The following is a 12,212-nucleotide window of genomic DNA, read 5'->3' on the forward strand; positions in this document are numbered from 1 at the left end:
CCTGCCATTATACAGCATTCCTCATTGGCAAGTCATACAGTCTTAAAACGATTGTTCTCTGAAACAGTATGGTAGCGGGATCAGATAATATAGATGATTTAATAGACTCCAGTAACAAGGGAAATCATTTCACTTATTAGTATTCAAGTCTAACTATTTAATTAGATATACTTTTCTCGGTGAGTGAGTAAATGTCCTCTCCGCGCCCTGCCTCTGCCTCCTCCTGTAGGTTATACGCAATCCAAACCTTGTACCTTATCAAGAGGCTCAGCGGCCCAGCGCAGCCCCCCCCCCCCCCTCCCCTCCACACAGCTGTGAGCAATGAGCATCCCACCCCCAGCTCCTCCAGCATCAACCCTCTGAATGCGTGCGTAAAAGGCAAGTTTACCGAAACCGGTTGGCTGGGCGGTACACACACACACACACACACACACACACATGCGCTCGAACCGGCGGATGAACTTCAGCTGGATAATGGATTAACGCATCAGACAGATAGCTAGCAAAAACGCACAGCATACTATGAGCTCCAGATGTCAATGTATTGGAAGAAAACACCCACCCACCCACGACGGAGTGACTCACAGTTTAAAGTAGTCGAATAAGCTGAGCGCCGGTGCGGACGGGGGGATTCTGCGTGGGGTGTTCGGCTTCTTTCAGGTACTTAAAGCTCTCCACACTGCGGCTGTTTATGGGGCAGAGGCGCGCTGAGCTCGACCCGCCGAACGGACCCACGGTCGCTGCGCTGGGCGCCGGTGCCACACATGGATGGCGCGCATCTTCGTAAAGTGCGACACTCCGACACCGACGGGGCCTAAAGCCGCGTTTGTCCCGAGACAAAAGTTGCTGACAACCGGAGGAAGAGGGGTGGGGGGGGGTGGGGTGGGGTGGTGTGGGGGACACAGGCGCTTCTTCCAAACCAAACACACCAACTCAGAGGGAGTAGCTTGAGAAAAAAAAAAAAAAAAAAAAAAAAAGCATCCAAAGCACTTTGACAAACCTTCCCAGGAAGCTCTGAAGCCGAGAAGATGCGTCAAGAGGTCGCTGGGAGATTCCCGATGCTGCTTGTGCTTTGGTCAATACTTCTAAGTTTGGGGACGGGCTTTCCTACCAGGCACAAGAATGTTGCCCACAAGGTAAGTTTTTCCTCTGGCATTTTCTTTTGTGCTAACTTTTTTTTTTTTTTTTTTTCTGAAGCAACAAGTTTTGCAAAAGCCGCGACGTCTTACAATCACACCTGCGGCTGATGACACGCACACGAGTGGCTAATGCTTCTTTGAAACTTTGCTAACGGTTGTAAAATATATGTCCCATTTATTAATACAGCGCCTTCTTAATATACACAAATATAATTACAAACGTCACAGGGGAAAAAAAAATCGTGCGTAGCTTTTATTACTTATAAAAGGGTGAATAATAGTAATATATTTGTTATTAAGTACAAAGCACACTACATTTAAGTGCCTGAAGGGAACTCTAACACTATAAACTAGGGTGGTAATTTGGTGTCATTTACAAAACATGTTCTACCTTTTATCTGTTCATTTCAAGTTGAATATCGGAGGAAAAAGGCAAAACTGCTCATTCAAATACTGCCCTCCATCAGAGGTTCGGTCAGTGAGGCGAGCTGAATGAGTAGATCAGTGCCTGTTGCTCTCTTTTGTTCCACTTTTCTCTCCATGTATAGTAAGGTTTGCCACCACTGGGCAAACACCCTGCTATAATAAATCTAAACCCCCTACACACACACACACACGCGCGCGCGCTGTGTGTGGTGTGTCCACGGGAATGTTTGTGTTACACATGGATGTATTTGGATATCAAAGTCTGTTTGTGTGTGTTTGTGTCAGGGTTCAGTTTTTGCCTTTGAACTCTCTCCTTCTTGTGTGGCCACCCATGGATGCCCTACTGGGACTCTCTCTCATCATCTCTCTGACTGATGTCAAAGCAAAAAGAGACAGGGACGAAAAAGAGGGAGGGAAGACGAGAAGGGAGTGATTAGTGAGGAGGCAGAAAAAAAAAAAGTCTCACTGCGGCTTGTGAGATTGCGCTTTTCATTCAGCAGAAGACTAGTTGGTGACTCTGTACCTTCGCCTGTGACCTGCTGGATGTGTGTCTCTAAGCGGTGGATGGAGAGGGGAGATTAGTAGAGGAAGAGAGAAGGAGGAGGGGAGGCTGAGTAAAGCGGGTGCCCGGTAACGAGATGCTTATGTAACCAGAATAAGGCGAACCCTCTGCATCTCTCACACTGGAGCTGGGGTCAAGTGTCATTCATCTGATTGTTTACATTGGTTCTTTATTGTGTTAATGTGGAATTTCCTGTTTTTGGTTTTACCCCCATCACTCAGCGAAGAAGGAGGAGGAGTTTGTGTTGAAGTGGCCTCTTTCCCAAATATTGGGACCTGTTTGCCCTGTCTGTTTCGTGTCCCGACCTCCACAACCTCACCCCGATTCCACCAGGCATGCATTTGTTGTCCCGTTTCCATTTGCAAAAGATGGCGATCAAAGAGCGCCCATAGTTTATTGTTCTTCTGTAATGGTTTGGAAACAGCCAAGTGCAGAGGCCTTTGATATATGCGGGCGCATAAATCAGGGCTGCCACATCGCCTGCTTTCCCAGCCTGCCCCCAAAGTCTACCAGATCCCGTCCCTACCCCTCACCTCAGCCCCCTGCTGCCCCCATCCAGTCTCCCGACCTCCTCTCCCTAACCTGAATGTGTGTCACCATCGGCAGTAGCAATAATAGTAGCCCAAAATGGATCCATTCTTTTCAGTCACTTGAAAGGAGGACGCAGAGTTTTGCCAAAGGGGTGGATTTGTCATTGATGTTTGTCTGTGGAGTCTCCAAACCAGGCTGAGGTCCCCCACTGCATCCATACAGTCTCCCTGTTAAACACGCTGCATGCCATCAGCCATCGGGCCTTTGATCAGACCAGCCCCACTACGGAGAGGAGGAGAGCAGGATCAGAGAGAACCGGGGGGAGGAAGAAAGGAGGAGGAGAGTGATATACAGGGCGAAAGAATACAGGATCCAGATGTGTAACAAGTCGAGATGAGGAGGGTGTGAAAGTATGTGGCCTCTCTCGTGACTCTGGACTTGGTCTTTTTTGTGTTTGCCTAAGTGTTTAGGTTGTTAGGGCATGTGTGTAAGAGTTAGGTGTACGTGGTCACTGCTGGTTGGACATGACAGTGATGTACTCATGCTAATAACAGGCCAATAACAGGAGCGTCATGCAGGAGGATTCTCCAATAAAGACTAATACCAGAAACCAGAAATCAGGTGAGAGGACGTGAGAGAAGCTGAAGTATGGGGCCTTTATTTCTTTCCACACTGACACAGAGAATAAGGTCTGGTTGAAAAGTAAGAAAGATTAACTTCACGTTAGATTGGAGGTATTGGAAGTAAGAATTGTTGGTTCATTTCTATGAAAAGAAGCTGACATTTAAAACATGGACAACACACAAAAAGTTGGCTTTTTAAGTTTGCCAGTTAATTTGAGAAATATAAACTAGCTAGCTAATTAACTAACTAACCACCTCACTAACTAACTAACCAGCCTATGCAATACTTAGGGCTGTTTTTAATGATGCTGAATCTAAATCTAAATCTAAATCTAATCTAAATAATCCGTTGATCTTTTAGTCGATGGTATAAAATGTCAGGCAATAATGAGTTTCTCAGTGTTTCCAAGGTAACATCCTCAGAGGTCTGGCTTGTGTGAACAGTCCAAAATCCAAAGCTGCTCAGTTTACAATGCTTTAAAATTGAGAAAAGCAACAAATATTCTCATTCTACAGGCTTCATTTTTTTTCTCATTTTATTCCTTGAATAATTACTTGAACTTAATCAATTATCAGAATAGTTATTTAAATTTGTATATTGGGTCAACTAGCTGTTTCAGCTCTTCTTGCATTACACCCAGTGCTGAAAACTGGACCAAAACAATCTTAAAATGATTAAACTGAAGTGAAATGTATGTATATAGACCTAAAAAGAGTTATTAGCATGTGTTAAAAATTTATTACATAGAGAAAGGCTAAATATGCCTGTAAAGTTATCCACTTGTCACCACCAGTTTACAGATATCTGGGGAGGGGGCCAACTCTTCATCCATCATTTATCATGCTTGACGAGCTTCTCCTCTAAACAGGCATTATGTGTTCACATGCTTGGATTTGACTGACCACATAACTTCTTTATGGGACAATCACAAGCACTCATTGAAAAGTACGCCCTGTTCTAGAGGCCATAAGTATAAATCATCAACTGACTGGTCATTAATTCAGACATTTCTTCTCCTCTTTAGCCCTCTGACTGCCACCGGTTTGTTCTGAGCAGACCACAAAACTGGCTCAGGTCCAAACTCAAGATCCTGTCCAATCATACGTTTATTCCACTTAAGTGTATTCAGGATAATAAAGAGTGGATAGCAGACAACGGTTCATTAGAGATTGGTTAGGTTTGGATTTTGGTTTTGACCAGTGTCAGGAATGAAATAGATCTGCATCATATTAGAAGTGAAACAGACACATGCACACTGGAGAATCAGACCAACCAAAATCAATTTTCAGTGGCTGTATTCTAGATACACTACATATATCTACAGTTCCCCACCATTTTAATGTCACCAGTAATCACCATAAATCTCAGAGATCAATGTGTCGTCCTGCTGGGTCTCCTTCTTAGTAACTGTAAAACCTGAAAGGTCAAATTAAGTAGTGGCGGCAGCAGAGCAGGTTCAGACACTTGCACCAGCCCAGGGGTCCCACGCCTCCCAGGCCCTCTCATTAAAGCTAAAAGAGGATCTCTCTGGCACAGGCCCCTCTTTGTCCACTGCTTGGATGCCATGACTGTTGTGGGAAAAAAAAAAAATGAAATGAACGAAGGCTGGTTGGTCACTTGGCTGGTTAGTTGGATGCCTCAGGGGCTTTTTGGAATTGCTGACCAAGCTGTGAGGTGGTAGATGGTTTCAAGGTTTCTTCCTGGAAACAGAGCACTCATTGTTTTTATACTCATCAATGAGCCACTATAAATGATGGCTCTTTTTTGTCATTAGCATTAAAATAGCCACTGGCTTTTGAATGTATGCCAGTGGCTAATTTAAGGTTGTCTCAGTCGCCTTTGTTCATAGTCAACATAGATGCCAAATGCATTAAAACACTTCAACACATTATTGTTTCTGGTTCATCTAAAAACGTAGTAACTTGTGCTTTGTCTGGATCTGTACTTTCCATCAGAGTCACGGCCACCCTGTTCATAGCACTGGGGTCCAATATGTCCCTGAGACTCTGGAGCAGCAGAACCAGGTGCAGACTCTTCTGCCTGAACCACACAGCCACCAGAGGAGGTGGTCACACCCCCAGCACCGCTCCATTGGTGTTCTTCCACAGCCGGAGCCCGAGGAGGAGACCAAACCCTTCATCCTGGATCTCAAGAATTTTCCAGACCTGGCCAATGCTGATATCAACTCGCAGAACCCCAACATACAGGTGAGTGGGAAGAGAGGTGTAACACATTTTTGTATTTGGGGCCAAGCAGGAGTTAAGCTTCTTAGACAGGCTCTAAGATACTGATGAAGATATCTTTTTAATTTTAAAACTGTGTTTATTACATTAACCAAGAGGTGGTGAATTATGGGTTAAATTAAAACCATTGATACAAGGAGAATTGAGTTTTATCTTTTACTGTGTAAAATGATTTACTTCCTTAATGTAAAACAATCACCAATCTCTCAGTCTAATCTAAGAGCTCCAGCTCTGTTTTTTGTTTTGCTACCATTTAATTAAAGGCAAGGGGGATCTGCAATCATAAGTGTTCATTAAGTCCTCATCATCTCCATCTAAATTGACCCAAAAAGTCAATCTGTTTAACTTATCTCAGGGCACTTATGCTCTCCAACTCTGGTGGTCAGTGTAATCAGGATGTGGTTAGAGGGACATAATGATGCCAGCCTATTTCTATATCAAATACAGAGACCGATGAAGTTTCTGATGACTTTTCATGTAGCGTACAGACCAGATGTACTATTCTTTCACTGAAAGACTACACTAAGGATATGCTCAACCAAGACAAATGAAAGCATTTCCAATTATCATATTTCTTTCCTAACTATGAAATTAATGTCACAATGGTTACGAAAAGATTTCCCCTGTAGTCTCCCTGTTGCCTGGTCTTCACATCAGTTGAAGTGGGCCCTTGGAAGTACTGCAGCATCTAGGATGAGTCATATTGAGGTAATGAGAGGTAGTTATCCAGAATAAATGCTCAGATTCTCTCCCTGAGAGGACTGTTTGGTTGGTTGAATGCTCATGCTTACGTCTGGCTGGCTGACTTAGATCTGGGGAGTGGGTTCGCCTGCTAAAATACTCCTCCGCAGATTTGAGATGGTTGATTTCTTGAGAAGAGCTTGTAAGTCAAGCACTAAAGTTGCAAGAAAGTATTGATGGTACTGTAGTTTCTTCATGGTGCAAAATTAAGACAGTTCAATCTTTTGTTGTTAGGTCACTGATAATATGTCAGTTTTAAATTGTTTGTCAATGATGCTAGACTTTGGGGTCTTGGTGTCCTTTTTTGTTGAGGTTTACTTAAAACTGACAGAGACCCATCTCTATTTCTGTGTAGGTTACCATTGAGGTGGTGGATGACCCTCAGATGGAGGTAGAGATGGACCTGGCCAAGGAAAAAGACTGGCTGCCCTCCTCGTCCTCCTCCCCCTCTTCCACAGTAGATTGGCTCGGAGGCAAGAAGCTTTTCTGGCCCCTTTTCTGGAGTTACACCGATGCTGATTCCAGTGAGGACAGCAATAGCCGTTCAGGCGTGGAGGAAACTGGCGAGGAAGAGGAGGAGGAAGATTACTCCCTGGATTATGGCAGCGAGGAGCCCTTACCCAGTGGAGTGGGTGGAGACTGGGATACTCGTTGGAACGAAGGCTGGGATCCAATGCAGAGCTACTATGGTAAGTTTTGCCAAGTGGTACACTCGCTGTCTGCTAGTGCAGCCACATGAACACAGCTCGTTAGACTCCATCAAACTGATCATGGCTTTTAAAAATACATCACAATTAATCCTGCAGAAGAAAAAATGCAAAAATGAGAAGTATGGAAATACCATCACTCGATTTATCAATCAAAAAAAGAGATGGAGATAATGTGGATGTCTGGAAGAGGAGACAGAGAGAGAGGCACAAAGTGAGAGAGAACAATGGAGAGAAGAAGAACAACAGAGTGGCTCAGGAAAGCTGCATGATAACTGTCTTCACAGTCAAAGAGAACTAGCATGCCAGCATGCGAGGCAGCATGAGCACTCGACCATCAGGACATTGTGGGTTATGGGCACTTTGAAGTCGACACTGGTCGTGCTGGTCGCAGAGGCCTGCCTTTTGAAGATGGGTCAGATGCGCTTGCTAATGGCAGCGTGAGGCCGGCACTGTTCCCTGGGACAAAACAGTCCTCTGCTTGTGGACAATTAGAGGGCAGATTGGGAACTCAGAATGACAGGGGCCATTCGGCCAGCCCTTTCATCCTTCCCCGGGACCCCATGGGCCCCCCCAGACCCTGGCGGCCTTCACTGCCCTCTGCGGCTCGGCCTTTTGAGCCAGTTCAAGAATTTCAGAGGCTTTCAGGGCCCTGCATAACTTTTACAGCTCTTTCCCCCCTCTTAATTCTGCCTTCTTCTGGTGGGAAAAATGTTGTGTCTCAGCTTGCACAGACCACTAATTCAGCAGTAAAAATAGTAAATGATGAGAGAGAAAGAGATACAGAAGGTGTACACAGTAAAAGAAAGGGAAAGAAGACAGAGAAGAAAGAGACAAAAAGAAAAAACAGGAAAGTTTGATGGGCTGGGCAGTGGGTAGGCCAATGTATGTGAGACCGACTGTAGATCAGAGCGCAGTCATGGGCTTACCACAGCCTCAAGCTTTCACTTGTCAAAGAAATTTCCCATAGATACAAATCTGTGTATGACTGAGCTGGCTCTTGAAGGTTGTTTTTGTGAACAGACTTCCACTGTTGTAGTGTAATGTCAAAATGCAGTAGTAGGTGTCTAAAAACCTGAGTGGTTTTTATTCTACCTTTCCCTTTTCCATCTGCCAATATATAGACTTTATCTGCTGAAGTGTTGTGCATATAGACATGCCAGAAAACGGCAACAATGCCTATTAAGTGGTCACATCTAAAGACTCACTGAACATAAATCAAGGATGTCTGCCTCAGCTTCTTCTGTAATTAAGACTCTCCTGAGACCTCATTCTCATATGGCCACATGCGAGCTGGCAGCGCCCACAAAGTAAAATTGGGTGCTCGCTACACCCAGGCTGGTATTTCTGCACCCACCTCGCCTTTAATCAAGAATGACTTGTTTTCAGTGTTATTAACACCACAAGGAAACATGGTGCGGAGGCGGACAGCCACAGCACAGCCTCTCTCTCTCTAATTTTACTGAAGCACTCTTAAAAATAATATGGGTTTGCATGGGAAAGGTTAGGCCAGGAGAAAACACAGTTCAGAAACTTTGAAAGAACAGGGTTCACTTCAACACAAAACTGGAAGGTGCTTTTTTTGGATTTGCAGGATTTTTTCTCCTTATGTTCTTAATTTCTGACACTTAACAGCTGCTTCCTATTAGCTTGCTAAGTACAGTACATTTAGAAATTGTAATGTTGTAGACCTCATGTAACTAAATTTAATTCCATGCCTTCATTATATATTCCTCTTTAAACATACTGTTGTTGCGACACGTGAATGATACAATGCTTTAATCTTAATAGAATCCGATGAATTGTCATAGTGGTTCAAACTTTTTGAACTATATGAAATGAAGCAATAGTGAGCATGTTTGAATTTTCCTTTCCACAGAGAAGGAGACAGATGAGTGGACTTCCTGGTCTCCCTGTTCAGTGACATGTGGACACGGTGAGAGGAAGAGGACCAAGTCTTGTGGCTATTCCTGCACTCTGACAGAAGCCTCTAAGTGTGACCTGGAGCCTTGCCCTGGTGAGATTGTACTTCCATCTTAAGAAATTGAAATGCCAAAACAAGGCAAGATTTTTTTGTGCTTTTGCCATGCTGGTGTCCCAGCTGGCTTTTAATTTACAACTCCTCTCACTCTCACTCTGCTCTCTGTAGGTGATGTTAACACAGTGGTTGAACCTTTCCCTTTCGAGATGGAGAACGGCACAGAGCCATTTGGGACAGGTGAGTTTATCTAATGAACATCACGCCATAACATCTTTAATTTAAGGATCCTATGATATTTTATGTATTAACTGCAAGCTGCTTGTACTTTACAGTCCACAATTCTACAAAGCATTTATTTGACAGTGCACCCTTTGCTAATTATGACACTGTAACAAAGGAAAGTAGAACTGGCTTGCTCAACAGTGCAACATAGATGTTTATGGATGCCAGACAGACGATTCAGACAAAGAGATCACTGTTCACGCTGCCATTAGTGCCACTATGAACAACTGTAACACACAATTTTATGTGGTATTGCTGTCTTCTTTCCAAAAGATGTGGACAGCTGTGAGAAGTGGCTCAACTGTAAGAGTGAGTTCCTCCAGAGGTACCTCCACCAGGTGTTATCTGAGCTGCCCAGCTGCCCCTGCTCCTACCCCTCTGAAGTGGCGTACACTGTAGTCAGTGTCTATGACGAGACTCGTGGCCGGCAGTTCCGCTGGCGTGATGCCAGTGGCTCAAAGGAACGCCTGGACATCTACAAGCCATCAGCGAATAACTGCATCCGCTCAGCGCTTTCTGGTGACTCGTCTACTCTGGCAGCGCAGCACTGTTGTTATGACGATCGCGGGCGGCTGATCACACGGGGGAAAGGCGCAGGCACGCCTAACCTGATCAGCACCGAGTTCTCACCTGAGCTGCACTTCAAAGTGGATGTGCTGCCTTGGATCCTGTGCAAGGGAGATTGGAGTCGATTCCATGCGGTGCGGCCACCCAACAATGGGCTGAGCTGCCCAGAAAACCCCCATGAAGATGTGTTCATGAATGAACTGGAAGAGGCCAGGGAGTACTGAGGGACCACAGCCAAAAGTACCACTTCACTCAGAGAGTCAGAGGGCCCAATCCTAATTTGAGAGGAGACTGCCTACCTTAAAAATCATGAAATATTACATCTAAACCATGCATCAACCATTTACTATGCATTGATGACTCAGAGGAATTGCACATTTGTGATGGGTGACTTTGTGGGGTTTAGAAATGATGGTGAAGGGTGGCTGTCTCAAGTTAGGATTTGGCACAGTGTCCTGACATCACGCTCAACTGAACTGAACTGAATTATATGAATGGAAAAAAAAAATGCAGTGTTCTCCCATTGCTTGCCAACCTGTTACACATCTGGCATGACATCAAGCTCTCTCTTTATATTCAGTACACTCTCCTGGGTGCATGTAAGCATGATGCCTACATACTGGCTTTCTTGGTGGTGTCCTGGAGCGCTTGTGATAATAGTAACATATGGTAAACATCCTGATCATGCTTCTTGTAAGTTTTACATTTGGAAAACTATGAATACGGGCTGTATTGATGAAACAAACATATACGTAGGCAGAGTCTGACAGATGAATATCCCAACTATGCTGCTACAATATAAAATTCTTCAGGTTCAAAAGGTATGAAGGGGACGGGACATTACTAAACCCAAAAGATGCCACATGCATTCACAGTAATGTATATTTCAGCCAATCTTTTGGGACAAAAAAATTTGGTAATTATAAAATAATTTGGGATGAGAACCAGAGAGGTAAAATAAAATAATCTGAAACTTTCTGTTGTCATTAAGGAGCTTGCTAGTGAGAATTATGAGACTAGCATTTAGGCAGCAATGCTAAAGTAACAGCACATTTGATTTCAAATGTTTTGTCACACAGATTGATTTCATGCATTTCCTCACATTTTTACAGCCAGGAAAATATATGATCTGGGTGCCAAAGAGTTAAAAATCAGACTGCTGGTGCTTGTGTAGATCCAGCCTCCTAAGTCTCTTTGGTGCAAGCGTAGAAAAAACATTCAGTTCTACAGCAAGTAGATTATGCTCATAGATGTGTCTCTACAATGTTCTCAGGGGGACTAACTGACCGTGATAAACAAATTTCATTTACCTCGACAATGGAGCACTATTGGACCTTGTACAAAGTGTATTGGGGTAAAGATTAGTAGGGGGTATCGTGTGTGTGTAATCCAGATTGGAAGTGGTGAAGAGATAATGCTTTTGAGCAGTTTCTGAAAGTAATTGAAACCCTTATAACTGAATTGTTGCTGTTGATGCATTGTGTGTGGTAGAAAGATGTCATTGCTGTTTAAGCTGTTGGCTTAGGGTCTTTGGGTTTATGTACAGAACTTGATTGGATAGAAAGGACATTCCTCCTCAAATAAACATTCCTGAGTGGTCATGTAGTTAGTACCCTCCTCATGGCTGACAGAATATTGGTAAAGGCAACATGGAAGTAGTCACCTTTCGGAAATATTTCAGTATTTAACCATTAGGTATACAACAAAGAATCAAAAAGGCTGATGTCTAACCATAATAATAGTTTTAGCATTGTAGAAGTAGTTGAGTAAAATCTGTGCGCCTTGCTCAATAAACTGTCAGTGGCAGTAATCTTAAACCTACTTAGGTCTTCCTTAAAACTGCAGGAATGGCCCTTTCTATCCAGTCTGATTTTATGGATGTTCGCTCCAAACCTTTTTTTCAGGAATTCTGGTTCCAGATGTGTATATGCAAACATGCATTCACATTTTGGAATCACCGATTTTTAAAGGAAGGCACTTTATTTAAAGTATGTATGTGTATGTGTATATGTAGACATGTATACACGCACACACAAACACACACACACACACACACACACACACAAATTATATATATCAAAATGTACTCATGTTTGCCATTTGTTGATGATAGTGTAATTGTGTGAAGGGAGCAGAGATGCTGCATTGTTCTATGAAAGTCCATATATCAAGTGTTCTGTTGAGAAAAGCATGATCTTTTTGTGATTTCTGAATCCAGTATTACATATATGGTGTTGTACAGTATTTATTTGTCTGTTCTCTTTTTTTTAAGTTTGTTGAAGCTTTGAAATGACTATACTCAACATGGTGCACTAATTGGACTGAAAAATGAAGGCACCCATTAACAAAAGGGAAACCACTTGCCTCATATCACTTCATACAGCAACATTAAGTGTGTGTTTCATTTTA

At 43.4% G+C, this 12,212-nt stretch overlaps 1 protein-coding gene across 1 annotated transcript; it reads left to right on the forward strand.

Moving 5' to 3' along the window:
• The first annotated feature begins 900 nt into the window (after positions 1-900).
• ism2b (isthmin 2b) lies at positions 901-11,862 on the forward strand. Its single transcript, XM_071478715.1, has 6 exons — positions 901-1,136; positions 5,238-5,489; positions 6,622-6,955; positions 8,853-8,990; positions 9,123-9,191; positions 9,510-11,862. Exons 1-6 carry the CDS (start codon positions 1,029-1,031, stop codon positions 10,025-10,027), a joined length of 1,419 nt encoding a protein of 472 aa, XP_071334816.1. The 5' UTR covers positions 901-1,028; the 3' UTR covers positions 10,028-11,862.
• Positions 11,863-12,212: the final 350 nt, after the last annotated feature.

The sequence above is a fragment of the Trachinotus anak genome, unplaced genomic scaffold (assembly GCF_046630095.1).
Source record: "Trachinotus anak isolate AG129_WGS33_773 ecotype Australia unplaced genomic scaffold, CSIRO_AGI_Tana_v1 ptg000005l, whole genome shotgun sequence".
Classification (NCBI taxonomy): domain Eukaryota; kingdom Metazoa; phylum Chordata; class Actinopteri; order Carangiformes; family Carangidae; genus Trachinotus; species Trachinotus anak.